The following is a 16,663-nucleotide window of genomic DNA, read 5'->3' as shown; positions in this document are numbered from 1 at the left end:
ACAATCTTACCAGACAAATTTGCCCTTAAACATACATCAGTGTGATTAGAACAACCTTAAAAGACATAGTAAGTATTTTAAAGACATTTATTATGCATATGTATGTATATTATGTACTTTGACATTTTAGTTTGGTCCATCCGCTAACACTGGAGAGGCATGATTTATCCGGAGGAAGATAATTTGGCTTTACTTTTGGTGAGCCGTCAGGTCATCCATCTTTACCCTCTGTGGTCCTGTCCCATAAAAACTGATCTCACTGAAAATGCACTATGCACTGTATCTGAGTTGATCATTTCAAAAACTAATGCCATTTTTATTTTGTCAAAATGATAACATCTTTATTCATATCACCACCAGCATAAACCGTCTCCTAGGGCAAACATTTTGTGTACATTCTGAGATGCTACATATCAAAGGGAGTAGCAGCTTTGATATAGATGACAGACATTTTCATATGGTGAGTATGTGGGGTGAATATGAATGAACAATGAGATGTGTCACCTCAACTGCCATGAGGGGAATAAACATGACTCCCTGAGGGGTTTTGAGCATTTTAAGGCCGGGCAATCTGTTCAAAAATAGTAACTACTGCTTATATCTCACTTTGCGTGTTTACATGAGAGACCTTTTTCCTGGAGTCCATGAAAACGTCTCATGGAAAACCTCACCGATGTTGTGGTTCAGCTTCATTTGTCATTTTTGAGAGGAGCAGCTGGAAGGATAATTGATTCTCCGATTACCTTACACGAGTCTGTGACGTGGAGAAGGCAGGTCAGGAATAATCTGAACACACTCCCGAGCCCATCGGCTCTCATCACATCAGCATGATGGGATGATCGACACTGATAACAGTTAATATCATTTAGCAGAGGGCGTCTTCCGTGTATGCCGTTGTCTGTCCATGTCGCTGATGGAACGCGTAACTGAATTGCATCCAGTCGGATAAACAGGGGACAAGTTTGAAATGGAGATGGATGACCAATGCTGTGAGGCCTACTATCCACAATTCCTCTGGCCCTGGCCGAATACTATCAGAATGAATGATACCTCTCTTCTATTTAAGATAAACAGCAAAGCAGCTAAACCTCCGTCTTGACCACTTATGAGAGCTCACAAAGACAGCAGGGTCCTCTATTTGTTTTTCTTTGTTTTATTTTTTGGGGCAAATGTGGCCAAAACCTGAGACACACTGACCTTTGAGCATTTGTGGATAGAGGAAAGTGGGATAAGGAGAGGGAGTTGAAAGGGAAGAAAGGGGGAAAAGAGCAAAGACAGAGCGATGGCAGGCTGAAGAAGGAGCAGTGAAGTACTTACTTCCCTGTTAATCCGAATCTACAGGTTCCAAGGTCGAGGAAATGGGAAAAAGAAGACATATAGGCTAGTTAATGAGAGAAGCTTTTTGTAAAGAGGAGTGATGGTTACAGAGAGGTGGTAAGAGGTCTGCATGCCTGAAAGTGGCCATTTTTATTATGGTAACTCAAAACTTATAATCATCATGTTTTTATTTCCTGTAATGTTTTCATTGCTTTTTTAAAATGAAAGTTAATTTTAGTAAAGAAAATCATGTCAGTTTTTTTTTTTTTTTTTAAAGGTAAGAAAGGAAAAACAACATTCGTCAATACTGTGTGGTTGCGGTTTGATCATATTTGATATTTGGGCCACACAACAACAAAGAAGACTATTTCCCAATTGTCTGTTTTCTTTCAAATGCTGCTAAAGTGACGTGGGAGGAGCTATTTCAGGCGTCCCTGCATGGTTGTGTGAGTTAAAGTCACATCTTTCCCACTGACAATACTATTCAGTGTTAGAGCTCCTCTGGTTTGGATCAGCGTGTAAAAACTAGAAGTGACAAGTACAAGCCTCCACATGTAGAGACTTTGTTAATTCACTAAGCTACATTTCCCATGGTGCATCTCAATAGGAAATATCCAAAATACCCAATTAGGAAGCTTAGGCGTACTTTGGAGGGAGCCACTAATGGTGCGCGAAACTTACAATATTAACAACACACTTCAGCAAATCATTTACATTAATCTTTGAATTCTGGGTCAATTTTGGATTAACTCCACAGCTGCAACAAATCGTTTTCCTCGCAGGTTCAATGAAAAAATAAATTGAAACGTCCATTGCTCATGGGTATTGTAGTGTTTAGCGCTGATCTGCTGAGCCAAATTGAGTCTACAACACAAAGTTAAAGTAATTAGAAGTGGTGGCTGTAACAGCAACCTATGGAGTAATTACATCCTCTGGGGAGTTACATGTTCTATGTTAAGTAACAGTGAGAATATCATCAAGAAAACTTGAAGTGGATATACAGAGAGGCATTAGAGCCCTAAGAACCCAGCGGGCTATCATAATTAGTGGCTGTACCGGCACAGGGACATACTGTATGTGAAATTACTGCTTTATATATCCCACTTGGAAAAGCGAGGATAAAAATCTATAGGCAGAAATATGTTATATGAAAAGAAATCTAATTGTGCAGGCATTCATGCAAGCCCCTATTAATCCGACTTGACTCAATCATTTCAATACCATAAGATGACTGTTACCCAACTAATGTACATGTTCCTTTACAGCAGGCAAAGGTGAATTACAGCATAGATGTGTGGGACGGAGTTTGTAAGTGTTTTTGGTTGCGTGACACCTGCCAATTACACCTTGTTGCTCTTTAGATGCAGATGGAATGTAAATCAGCAGCAGCCAGTGGCGCACTGGGCTGTCAAACACATGCAAAATGGAGCTCTGCACACCACAGCCGAGCAAAGGGTCTGTCATTAAGTGGCAAAGAACGAGAGCTCGCATTTTGTCACCTCTGTTTTTGAAACCGAAATAATGTTTCAGAGGAAACTTTTCCATTTAACCTCTGCTGAAATAATCGCAGGCTGTCCAAAATATTTCCCGCTGTGGCTGGGTAGTTACTTTTTAGCATGAAGGGTCAGTTTTTTCAGAGCGTAACACCACCGACATTGACACTGTAGTGGCTGTTAAGTGGTGTTTTCCTACTAATGCCCGAACCTCTGTGCCCTTAACGCTAATGGCGACCCTCACAATAACTACAGACCTAACAACAGACCAGGTTTTTAATGCCCTCTCACTGTAATGAACTCTCTAAAAGCATCTCACTGCTAGCCATTCTCAACAGAGAAAGAAAACAGAGAAAGCCCGTGGGTAGCAAGCATTTTCAAGACAGAATTTAGCCTAAAGGATGAATCCAACCAAAAATCTTGACAACTTTAGCACAAATTACTTTTCGCCCACTGAAAATAATAATATCAGTTATTTTTCAAGTATGAATCTTTATAAGGATTTTGAATGAGACATGATTTTTCAACCCCTTCTCAACCTCAAACAGCAGTGGGAGTACATCAGCCCGCCTCAGCTTCTCAAACAGCGCCATGTTTACTTTATGGTAGTCCCAATGAGAGGCGTGTAAAATAAATCTTGTGAGATGAAGAAATTGTATTAGAGTGCCAGACTTCCTTTGACATAACTCAAATGATGAGCGACAACTGAGGAATATGACAACAAATTCACAGGGGAACGTAGATAAAAGTTTCCATCTACAGTATATATCTGGAAGTAAAAATATCTTTTACTTTTTCAGAATATTTTATTTATCTTTTTTTAGAACTTCTGCTTCCTCTCCTCCTCTGAATAAAAACAGCCCAATTTATTTTTAATGAATGAAAGCACGCATAAATGAGACTATGTGAGACACATTAGCAGCATAAACATGTATTTCATATGATCAGTGAGAATGTTACTGTGGCGCTGCATGTGTGGCAGACAGTTAAGGTGAACAGTGGAAAGGATCATCATCTCCTCCCATCCCATCAAGAGATTGAATAACAGCAATCATTGTCTATTTCATTTAGGGGGATTTGCGGCATCTTACAGAAAGGTTCATCTCCTCTCCGTTTAATGCATTAAGTCCACTCTGCTTTAATAAAAGTGATAGCAGAGTTGGTGTTGGGTCAGGGACTCAATTTGCAGACCATGGCATCTGGCAAAACACAGCAAAGGAGGGTGTTTGATTGGATGAGAGCTTCCAGGTGAAAGTGGGCCAGCAGACTGGTGGGCTTACGGGAATGAGAGAGATGGACTGTGGCTTTGAAGTGTATGAGAGATAGAGTCACAGCAAGGCTGACAATTTGTTTCCCTGTGTCAACCAGAGGCAAATAAACGAAATTACACTTACGTCAATGTAGTTTGCATTGATGTAATCTGAGTTGGGGTCTCCCAGGAGAGGGTGGAGCTTAACTCTGTGGCGGTCATCTGAGACAGAACAAAAAGTACAAGATCAAAGCAATGTTATGAAACAACTATTGAACAGTATTTTTTTTAATGCAGGATGAAATGGATTCCGATCACTTACATCCCAGCAAAGTGTCGGTCCTCCCTTTGGTTTTGTCCTTCTTCTTTGTGCAGTCCCAGCCATCAAAGAAACTCTACAGTAGCAAAAGAAGTATAACAGTTCAAGAACAGTGTCTTTGTATAAACCATTCAAATATCCCAGAAAAGAACACTCTCTTTTATTATATGGGTGAAAAGGAAACATGTTTTTTATGGATAGCATTATCAAAACCTATCCTCACATCTCTTAAGTGTGGCCAAGGCTTACATCAAGAGTCCCTGTATCCTACGGAGAGGAGGAAGGTTTATATGCAATTTAATAAATCATTCCCATGAGCATTGTGTAGTGTTGTTTGATCCCTGAGCCACCTGGTTGTTTATATTCTTGTCAAAGCACTCATTGCCAAAGTTATAGTAGATTTTTTCTATACAATGGCTATGATAACGGTTATTACCTAACTCCAAATCAACAATTTGCTAAACCCCTAACCCAAAACCCCAAAGGAAAATGCTCCAACAACCTTAGCCATCGCTGGCTGACGTTGACACATCATATTCATACCAATTGAAGCACTGGTGGGTCGTCACATGTCCTCATATGCCACAATTAAGCGTCCAATGTGGTGCTAAAGTAAGCCTTTAAACAGCAACTTCAGATTCATGAACACAAACGCGTGCACACACAAAAACATACGCTGAGACACTGCATCATCCCAGTCTACCCCCTATGGTTTTCAGCCACTAGGAGGAATTTGGTTTTCGAAACTCGGCCCAAGTCTTCATGCTGAGCAGCGGATTACATCGTGGTTCTCCCCACAGAGAGCCAAGAACCAGCCAAATCCTGCCTGGGATTACACACCCTCCCCCTAAATTTGTTCTCGTCTTTCCATGCATTCTCTTAGGGCCGGTCTCTCTCTCTCTCTTTCTCTCTCTTTGAATCCTGCAGACTCTTTACCTATTTCTACCCCTCTTCATCATTCTTCCATCATTATTTATCTCCCTGTCCACCTCTTCCATCTTTATCCTCTACATTTTTGACACTGGACCTCTGAGTTCCCAGTTTCTCTGCTCACACCACTCCTTTGCTCAGCCCTCGAGAGTAAAGGATAAAGCAATGGAAGGAAAAACACAACTAGAATTACAGCTTCTCTGTTATATGCCTCCAACAACCAGTCAAATAGCTACAAATATGGTCAAAGTTTCCCTACTTTTTCTGAATAATGCCAGATACAAGATATATTGTCAATTTGTGTCCATTGAAACATGTATATAAATGCAGTAAATTAAAGAAATACTAGATACACATGCAAAAAATAAATCAATTGAAACAGATATTTCAGGTTGGTTTTATGGATTTGAATTGAAGAAGAAAATTGAAATACTTTACTAAAAAGTTCCAGGTTCAGACTTGGTGGAAAAGTTGTGAAATCCAGTCATTAGACCATGTTGGGCATCGTTTGAGTGCCAGTTACAGAAGTGCTATAAAAAGGCAACTTTCCAATCACGCCTGTCAGAGAGAAAAGACCGCCCAACGTTTTCATACAGGTTTCTTGAATAAAATGTTGAAACTAACAATTTAGTGGCACTTACTTATAGCACTTTGTAGTTTTGCTTTATTTTTGAGGAATTGTACTTTCTTGATTCTTGTTGTTTGGGTTTGTACCCTCGCTTTGGATAAAAGCTACAGCTAAATGAAATGTAATGTAATGTAATGTTTCCATGTTGAGTACTATAAAGATCACCGGTAATGACCCTAAGGGAAAATGATAAGTGGCGTCTAAGGGGTTAACATAACCATAATCAAAAATGTGCATAAACAATTATTTTTCTACAAAGTTTTGGAAAGACAGCTCTAGATTTGTTAATATAAGAATTCTTTTTTTTTTTTTGGATACAGAAACAATATCATAAAAAATACCAAGTTTGCATGATATTTGAATGTGAATTTGTCTATTATCCTCACACCAAAGTATGTGTTTTCGGTAACTTTCAAGATTGGACCCTTGTGAAGAGGAAGAATGAACGTTTTTATTACAATAACACCAGCTCAAGAAAACAACTTTAAGATTATTGAGTAAGAGAGAGACGTAGGTTTTCCACAGCCAACTGAAAAGAGTCATCAATTGGACCTAGAATTGAACCTTGCGGATCACCCTTATTGATTCGCAAAAACTCTAAACCAATAATTCCTAAATTAACAGAATGGTGCTTATTAGACAGGTAATCCGGGAAGCACGCTAAAGCACTTAAAGTGAAATCAATGTAACGGGGGTGACAGCAGCTGCCACGCATACAAGCCCCTTCACAACTCAACTGTAAATTCTTGATCAGTGTTTTTACAGAACATAGGTGTTCTTCAGGGAAATAAAAACCCATACCTGCCATGGGAGTGTAATATGATACTCATCATCATTTTCTTTCATAATAGAGAGAGACACTCCATCAAAACACATACTCTTGTGCAGAGGAAAATAAAACACAAAGGCGTGTGTATCGATTTTTTTGAGCGGAATGTGTTCTGCCCATGAGGGACACTATAATGAGTCTACAAGCAGAGTTTCAGGGAGGAAACTATGAACCAGAGACAAAAGACGTTTTCTCTTTTTCATGAAAAAGGCCCGTGGGTGACAGGGATGGACTTCTCTCGGGGTGTGATCTTAACTCTCAACCACAATCCTTCCAGTAGGGGGAGGTTTTCAGAGTTGTGGCCCCCCATTCGTTATGTGCCATGAATCACATAACTAGAAATAGCAGGAGGGTCATAAGCAATGTTGTGCAAATAAATTATTTGTATTTGAAGTTCTGTTCAAGAACAAATCAGGATTGTGCTTTGGTAAAAACTATAACTGAGCAGTGATCTATGATTCACAATATATAATGGCAGTGCAAGGGGAGTTCCTTGATAGTGAATGCCAAACCACTGAGGTAAAATACATACAGAATATTTGATTTATTCTATCCACATGAGTTTTAATTATCTAAGCATCGTCAGGATCAATGAGGAGCATTGCCTGTCTTCTACTGTGAGAGGGTCCTGACACCTCACCTCCAAATATCAGACTCACATTAACATTACATGCCTAATATTGCATCGCTACTGTGAGAAATTGAAAGAACAACTTATTATGTGAGATGTCTTCCTCTTCCTCCAGTTGGTGGGGACCCTTAATGGCCGTGCTGCTCAATGTATCACAGTCTTGTGATTGCCTTTGCATATTAGAGATAATTAATGTTGCAATATATTCTTCAGCAGGAGGTAAACACTAACTGGTAGGAGGTTATTTGGAGGGTGCAGGGCAGTGGAGACAAAAGTGCTCTTGTCCCGCATTTCTTCCTCCATACACTTTTCTCTTTCCTCCCTTCCCACTTAACACTCCCAGACTCCCCTACAATCTGTTTGAAAAGGACAGGGGACTCACTATAGCTAGAGTAACTCTGGAGATGTTTAGCCTCGTCAGGCCTGCTGTCACTGCAGAGGTCTTATTTGGCCCAAAATGCTCATGATTTATTCATATGCTCAGCAACAGTCGGATCCAGATGCCTAATTAACGCAGATAATTCATTTCAGCGGGTGGCGAGTGGTACTAGGATTATGTCAGAGGAGAAATGATGGTCTATAATTTTTGCAAATATCCTTTCAACCAACATGACTCCTATAAGTTTGTGGATATCCACGATATCTGGTTACTGCACATGATAGCAGTCAATGAAGATTGAAGACCAAACTACTCAACTTGACTTCACCACAATCTCATCTTAATGGGACAACCAATTGGCCCTTAGAGAGGCAGACTCCCAACCCATTGGCAGTGTGATGAAATGTGTCGAGTGGTATTAAAAACTGATGCATCCTCCACTCCACTGTACCTTATTTCAGTGTGTATGTTGGTTTTATATACTTTTTTGTGTGCTTACACTGAAAATCAATTTTCTTTGGAGATAAATTTAATGGATCACTCACACAGACTCCACTAAGAGGATTAGAATTTTCTTGGTGATATGTCAGTTATCTAGGACGGATTTATAGCAGGAATCTGTACTTCTCACACATAGAACTTGAGTTCACTCTCTTCCACCACGGAAGCGTCTGACAAGTGCAACCTCCACTGCTGATTATATAAGCTTGAACCCACTAGGAATCATCAAGAGGGGCCTGCAGCACAGAAGAGTTTGTCTCGAAGACGGAGAAATTCTTCAAAATGTTTCTTTAACCTGATTGCAATGGCTCAAATTACAGCCAACCCAATCAAACCTGCCGTCCCTCCAGTCCCATCAAGCAGTGCTACAAATTCTCTTCTAGCCATGATTTCACTTTATTGAAAACCAAACCAGCCTTTTTTAGCTTATCAGTTTCCTCTATTGTTTTAGGAGTGCACACTACAATCAGACAGGCAAGTGTAGCCATGTCCTACACTTTGTACGGTTTAGAGGGAGCTTTGCTCCGACCTCCCGTACGGCTCCAAGCAGTAAGTGAAAGAATGAGATCATGGATGCAAGAGGCTAAAATAAATATGGATGCTGTCCTCAAAAGGGCAAGGAGCTTGACATTCTTGCAGGACCTTGGTATCAAGACACTCTGCAACTATACAGAAGATCCCAGGTCACATCTTTACAGATATACTGACATAGTGGACTGAAACAAGACCTCACGATAGAATGAGGACTTTTTGGAAAGATGAAACCACCCAGCTGCTTCAAATCCACCAAAAGAAAAAACCTCCAACTCATTAAGCTGCTAGAAATTTAATTAATAAATGGACTGATTGGGAGTTAGATTTTATTTAAATAATTAATTCAAGGATTTTTTGAATTTATTATAAGTAAAATAGGAAATGCAGAATCACCTTTTGTTCATATTGGGTAACCAGCACTTTCATTACAGACGTTGATGTTGTGCATCTGTGAGAAAAACATAGGGAGCTACTTGACATTTCAATGACACATAGGTGTTCAAGAACTCTTAAGTCCTCCCGCTACTGAAGAGTTTCAGCACATGCTACACAGAACACCACAGAAACATTTCTCTCACCATGGAAACTGAGATGGTATAACTCTCACTCACAGCCTCGGTGCAGGAGCAAATAAAGCTTTTAAAAAATAATACAAACTCAAAGATAAGTGGACCACTTATTCATTCCCAGAAAACAAATGTCAAAATAATCTAGTGTCTGTGACACTAGATTATATATATTTATGAAGATATATGGGTCTTCTTTAGCCTGGATGCCAGACGAACTTAGCCCCGCCCACAACAATTTGGTCGGGCAGTTCGGTCTGGAGTCGCTCCATTGGGAAAAAATTATGGCCCGACCGGGCCAATCAGATTGTCAGGGCGGGCTTTATACGATGACTGACAGATGATCAACGGTAACGTAATCAACCACGTCATCACAGTGCCCTCGGGTTGAATTCGTTTTCAACAAACATGCCTGCCGCTGGCGAGCTGAGATGTGTAGATGCTGCCATTGAGTCTGTTTTAGAAGACATCGACAGCGCATTCATTTTGAAAGAGGAACACAGAACGTGGAGGCGACGCCAGAGCACCGCGCTAATCCCTATCGCCCCGGCGCTTGGCTGTTCACAACGGACACTGAAGCGACGCTGAACCGACGGGCAGCGCTAATAATATCACCCGTTGATCCAGTAGATCGCTGCACGGCTTTGTGCCAGTCACACCGGAGGCTGAAGCACCGCGCTGCGCCAAGGCTGCCTCGCGGTGCTTCAGCCTCCGGTGTGACCGGCACAAAGTTTTAACATGGGAGTGGATGGGAGCCAGCTGTTATTTAAGGCTTGGCGCTGCGCTGAAGCGTCCGGTGTGAACCCAGTAAATAACTCACAATGCGTTGCTTAGCATACGTCACATACTACGTTGCTCTGATTGGTTGTAGGTCTATCCAATTGAGCGAAGAGGAATTTTACTTCCTGGTCAGTTGAAACACGCCCCATAATTTTTTCCCAATGGAGCGACTCCAGACCGAACTGCCCGACCAAAATGTTGTGGGCGGGGCTAAGTTCGTCTGGCATCCAGGCTAGGTCTTCTTGCTTCTTAAGTTCTTTTAGTCACTGTATGTTGAAAGAAATTTGAAGTCATGCTGTTGAGTTCACAGTGATGGTTGGTTGTGGAGAATATAGTTATTGTGTGAATGTGGACATAATATATCACATCACACCCTTCCTTAGAGTAATTGTCCATGGTACTTGACTGTAGTGCACCAGCAGCAATAATTCATACTGCAATTAATGACATGTTAATTCCATGTTCTCAGAATAAGAGCCGGGTTATAAACTCTTTCTGAAATTGAATCGAATGCTTTAAAAGGTTTCCAGAATGCACAAATTCATAGTGATGCCTGGGCAATACATTTTCGAATTATTACAATGCATATTTCCTCAAAATTGATTGAGTGATCAGATATAACGTCACATAAATAGAAATATATAAGCATAAATACATATATTATATAATGGCTTTGCCTAACTGGCGGGACTTGATAGAATAATTCAGCCCTCTTATACGGAGGAAAGGGTTTAATGAATAGATGGAATGTCACAGATTGATAAATCTATTAAACTAAAACACTTCCTGTTGCCATTTATCCACTTCTGATGAATTATTGATTGGTTCAAGTAAAATAAAAGCATGTGTCCTGTCTGAGATATCATAAATAATGACACAAACAGACTTGATTGCAGTGCCTTTGACTTTCAGGCTTAAATGAATATGTTCAAGAGGGGCATTTATACTCCAAAGTTAAAATTTTTAAGTTTCTCAAACTATAATGTCACTGTGACTGTCCACCAGCTGAAGCTCAGATAAAGCTGAAAGATGCAGCAGGATAATGAGTCTAAAAATTAAAGTAGATCTACAATAGAATGAGGAAAGCCCAGACGTATGAGTGACCCGGTCTGAGCCAGGACCTCAAACCAATAGAAATGCTATGGCATGGGCTCAGGCTGACCACAAATGACATCCAAGGATTTGGAAGTTCCACAGGGAGAGTGGTCAGCTACACAAAAAGTGCTTGTTTGAGGTAATTGATGCCAAAAGGAGTTTATTAACTCTGCCATGTTTTTATTGCCATTTGTTTGTCTTTCTATCTGACAGTCAGCAATATCATTGAAAAAATATTTAACAAATTTCCATGAAATATGGTGGAGGGGGGCGGCACGACCCAAGGAGAAACCCATTACATTTTGGAGTGGATTCAGATAATTGGGCAGAATCTTTTATTCACATTCTTTAACATGGCAAAAAAAAGTTGGATTGACTCAGATTTCCACCAGCACGACGAAAGTTGTGTTTAGTAAAGACGCAAAACTAAATAAAAACTGCTTATGTGATATCTACATTTGTGACTTAGATGAAGATCTTGTCACATTTTATCACCAACGAATGTAGAAAACCAGGTGATTCCAAATGGTTCACATACTTTTTCTTACCCCTGCATCTTCTCCAAAAATATATTTCTCACAACACAACATTCAAAATAAGGCCACAAACACACACCGCTCTCTCTCTCATAAATCAACGCGGCTGTCAGAGAAAAAGTGCTGAATGCTGTCTGATTCCTAGTTATAGGACCTGAAGGATTTGCCAGAGAGGACAAATTTGCAGTAGACAAATCATCTTGAATCATTGCGTAGAGGCAAAGTAGCAGCAGCAGTGAAAGACTTGGTGCGTGTGGAACTTTCACTCATGTTTTTTTGCAACACCCTGATATCAGACTCCGGAAAAATCGTGTCCTTGTTTAAAAAAGAATATTACAGCCACATAAGGAGAACCCCTGCCCCTCATCGAATGGAGACTATTATACTTAATTAATGTGCAAAACAAATCGGTAATGACTATAATATAATATATAAAATATAAAAAATAAACAAAAAAGTCCACATGCTCTTTCCTTCTGCCCTGGATCATATAAGATGACTCACCTAATTCTGCACATTTTGCACAATGAATATCAAAAAGACTTCTAAGGATCTGTCTGGATCCCTGAGGAGCTCTCTGTGTTGTCTCATGCTGTCAGAGTGTAAGGGAGAAGTTTAACAGCGTCCTTTCACCTCATATTCCTGTTTAAAGCCATAGCCCTCGGCAGTCTTCATCTGGTTGATATGCTGGAGGAGGTCGGCCACTCGGACAGCAGGGTGCAGCTGCCCTGTGTGGTAGGGGGAGCCTTTACGTCCACACTGATGCCTCGGGGAGCCTCCCAGCAGGCTGCTGGCTTCATTCACTGAACTGCGAGCATCACCTGAATCAGATACACACACATTTGCAACAGCAGGTTGAAACATTTATGAGCATTACATGGTATGATATAAAAGATTTAGTAACCTGTAGCACGTTTTGCATTTACTATGGGATCCTAGAACGGTGGTGTAAGCAGTGTGGCGCACTGCATGCTGATATGGATTCATACAGTATATATATACATAACGGTATATATTACAGGTGTGTCACTTTGATAAGGTTTGTCATTGCAAAGCTGTCTCGTCATAGATCTAATGAAGAAGTGACAGCAGCTCTGCCTCTGAGTCTCTATCAATGAGTAATTCAGGCGTAATTATTGAGTGAATGAGTGACGGTCAACAAGAATAGAGAGTGAAGGATGATGAGCGTCTAGTTTTGCAGATGCATTATGTGGTCGGGGTTTGCAGGTTTGTGTACACTGCGCTGTGCATGTGTGTGTGTGTGTGCGTGCGTGCGTGTATCTTACCTCGAGTGCCGCAGGTATGTGCATCCATGAAGGAAAGAGCCATCCTTTCATCCTCCTGCAAGGTGCTCTGGTCGGTGAAACTACGCTCCATGGAGCCCATATGACTCTTCTCCTGTCGATACGTAATGGGCGTCTTATTCATGTTTACTGGCTTCCTATTAATGGAGATAGAGGAGAAGGGAGGTATAAATGGAGTTTGGGAGAGATGGTAAAAGATTGACAGAGGTGGAGAGAGGGAGGAAAAGCAAACACTATTTTGTAAGGAACAACAAGGGGGTAAGAACTGAGAGAAACAGGGTGATGTAGTATGGAGTGAAGTATAGAAAAAAATAATTTTCCCTTTATGACTTATGATTGACAGCCAGAGCACATGCGTGTGCATGATGGATCACCATATGATGGAAAAGCAAAGAGGTGGAGTCACTTACGGATAGTAAGAGTAGTAGTCCCTTCTGGCAAGAGTGCAGGAGAAGGAGGAAACAAAAATCAAGAGAAAGAAGAAATGTAAGATGAAAGCAATGTCAGCTGAGGGCAGAAAGCATTGATCACAGTGAATATGAGAACCCTCCTCTTCGCCAGCTCGCCAGTGAAGGTGGCCATATGACACATGCGGACGTACCAGGCCGAAGCAGCGGTGAGGCAGAAAATGTGCGTTTCCTTCAGTGGAAAATGTCTCGGTTTTACACTTCAAGGATTCAACCACGCGGCTTTCTGTCACAGCAAATTTAGCAATCAATTCCCTAAGAGCGAAACTCACGGGGGCTTAGAAGAGGAACTCTGAGGCTAATGTGCAGAGGAGCGGTGACTTTTAAAAATCAACATTATTCAATATTAGCCTGGACGCATAACGTCAGCCATTTAAGAATGATTGCTGGAGTAACTTCTCTTTTGGCATGAAACTATATCTTATCTAAGTAAGACAGGTTAAGCCTCGTTGGAGATCTAAACTGAGGCCCGCCGACAGCTGCCGCTAAATGAACCCAGAGCCAGAGGTGTAGATGAGCTACTGTAGACATGTGGGATCATTGGCTAATAATCTCTAAAAGCACCTTTTCCCTCCCAATTACCATCTCATTTAAGGGTCAGGCCTCTGCTTGGTGTGCGTAATTAAGTGGCTAATTGAATTGCATCCGTCTTTAATTAAATACTTCACACCCAGATAGGCTCTGCAGATGAGGTTTGTTTGGTCCCTCCGGTGCGCCGTGAGGGAACGCAAACAATGCGGCGCCGGCTGTGGGTCCAGCATCATCCCCGAACAAGTGTGACCTTTTCCGAAAAGTTCAGCAAGTATATAAAAAAACGGATAGACGAACTGCTCCATAACAAAACATGAAGGGAAAAAAACAATGTGGGAGATGCGGTATGAATGCGCTTAATGAGGCATGTTTTTTACTCAAACAGCCATCAGCAGATGTTTACCCTTTCTTAATGATGATGATGACGGCACCCAGCAGGAGGATGAGGACCACCAGGCCCCCCGCGCACACCCCGAGAATCAGCCCCATCTCCTCCGAGTGTTGGGACACCTCCAGAGCCTTGCGGTGGTCTTTGCAGGCGGCTAGAAGGGAAAACATGGATGCACGTTTAAAAAGGTGTGATGCGATTATTGCACACAGGGGAAAATAAAGTGTTAAGGAAGCGATTCGCAGAAGAGATTGAAGCCAATAGCGTGGAAAACAGAAAACAGGAATAAACATTTTAAGAACTTCTCATTCATGCACCTACAACTTTATTTTTCTAACAAATGTTGACAGACGCTCACTATGAGGTGATCTTCTGAATTATAATGGTCTTTAATGTCAAATATACATATCACTGGCGATGCTATTGTAGTAATAGCGACGTGAATAAATGCGTAATGCATTAAGGCCTACGAGCCAAATGACGAACCAAATGACTGGTCTGTGCGCAGAATACGAGTGTTATTGTTTGAGAGGTTTTCAACAAGCTATTTGGATTGCTCCACATCTTTTGCTGAAAAGGGAATGGAGATGAGAAAATGAACAGACTGCTACAAATGAGCGTAGAGGTGGAAATTATTGTAAATATGCCAAAGTAGACTTACCCATTTGGTAAGATTCATTTGTCATGTACCAAAAAAGCTTTCAACAAATTCTTCTTCCATCTATTGTTCATCTTTGAGTAGCTCGATAACTGGCTCTTTATGATATTTTTATTGCACTGGAGTATTTTTATAATATGGTACATGCACTGAAACTTTGGAGTGTTTTTTGTATTCATTACTGAAATAAGAATATGTATTTTCCCAGGCACAAGTCATCCACACAGCCCTGCATTATAATACCAAGGTGCCCGATGTCTGTGAGCTACTGGAAAGGTTGTAATCTCAGAGCAGGTTATTCATCTCTCAAATACAAAGCTTCATACTTATGTTAATGGCGCTGAGCAGCAGGCCTTTCATTGCCTTGTTGTAAAGTCCCACTGATCTAGTTTTTCCTCTATCCGTGTGTGTGTGTGTGACAGGCCGTCCTCCAGGCCTCAACAGCCCTGAAACTAGCCCTTCTGAGCTTATTGGAACAACACAACCTATCTGGAGAGCAGTAGAAAGTCAGAGCAGGCCTGGGGATAGAGCTCTATCTTGCAGCCTGCTGGGGGAAGAATCAGATCTGGGGCAGGGGAAATGAAAACAGAGCCATGTTTTAGCCCAACTATCTGCAGCCGCGGGCATGTTATGGGGGCTTCAGAACTCTTTTCACAAATAAAGATGAAAGTGGGACAATGTAATTTCATTATTGGGCAGGATATTTTTTTAATCAATTGATTGGTGTCTGGCATATGGCAAGAAATAAAGCCACTAGCCTGAAATCAGAAAGGGCGTGTTTCTAATCCTATATTATTGGGAGCACGGTGGCGCAGTGGTTAGCACCGGTTCCAATCCCAGCTAAGCCTGTCCCTTTGAATGTTCTCCCTGTGCTTGTGTCGGTTATATCTGGGTACTCTGGCTTCCTCCAATATAGTCCAAAAACCTGCAGATTGGGGTTAGGTCAATTAGAGACTTCAAATTATGTGTGATTCCTTGTGCCCTGTATCTCGCACAATGTCAGCTGGGCCCCCTGCGACCCTCAAAGACTAAGCGATAGAGATAATAGTATATCTGTATTTATTGCTCCATTTCGGTGTGTACTTGCTACATTGAACTTGACACATTTTCTGTGGGTTAAACTTGCAGTATATTTGCAGTGTTGTAAATAGAAGGTTCAGTCCAACTGTGAATTAAAGATTACATTTTGTTGTTGTTTCTCCTCTTTCACAGGGACACTATCAGCGCCTTGCCTTTGTGTCTGTGAGCAACTGTAACTGAAAATAACAGAGATTTCAGCCAATCTGTTGGTGCTACATTCAACAAACAAGCCCCGGATGCAAACTCGCTGTTTACTTTGTGCTGTGTCTTCATTGAAAATTACATCTGCGAGTGAAATACAGGGCAACTGCACTGGCACAATGAAAAATGCAGATGAGGGGGTGAAAACTCAATTTCAAGTTTCTGACATGCTGGACAGATAAGGCGGTTTTGCCACATTTAACCACAACATTTTCTACCGAGCCAAACACGAGCATGAAATAGATTT

General features: G+C 41.2%; 1 protein-coding gene across 1 annotated transcript in view; it reads right to left on the bottom strand.

Annotated features, from left to right (window-relative positions):
- ptprub (protein tyrosine phosphatase receptor type Ub) overlaps positions 1-16,663 on the bottom strand; it is a 159,351-nt gene that overhangs the window by 15,491 nt on the left and 127,197 nt on the right. Inside the window, exons 14-18 of the mRNA XM_053433043.1 lie at positions 14,493-14,631; positions 13,074-13,228; positions 12,421-12,608; positions 4,382-4,454; positions 4,205-4,281 (exon numbers count right to left, since the gene is read on the bottom strand). Coding sequence (XP_053289018.1) covers positions 4,205-4,281; positions 4,382-4,454; positions 12,421-12,608; positions 13,074-13,228; positions 14,493-14,631 — 632 coding nt within the window. The remainder of the gene's footprint in view (positions 1-4,204; positions 4,282-4,381; positions 4,455-12,420; positions 12,609-13,073; positions 13,229-14,492; positions 14,632-16,663) is intronic.

The sequence above is a fragment of the Pleuronectes platessa genome, chromosome 10, assembly GCF_947347685.1.
Source record: "Pleuronectes platessa chromosome 10, fPlePla1.1, whole genome shotgun sequence".
Lineage (NCBI taxonomy): Eukaryota > Metazoa > Chordata > Actinopteri > Pleuronectiformes > Pleuronectidae > Pleuronectes > Pleuronectes platessa.
This window is presented reverse-complemented; position numbering and strand designations above follow the sequence as displayed.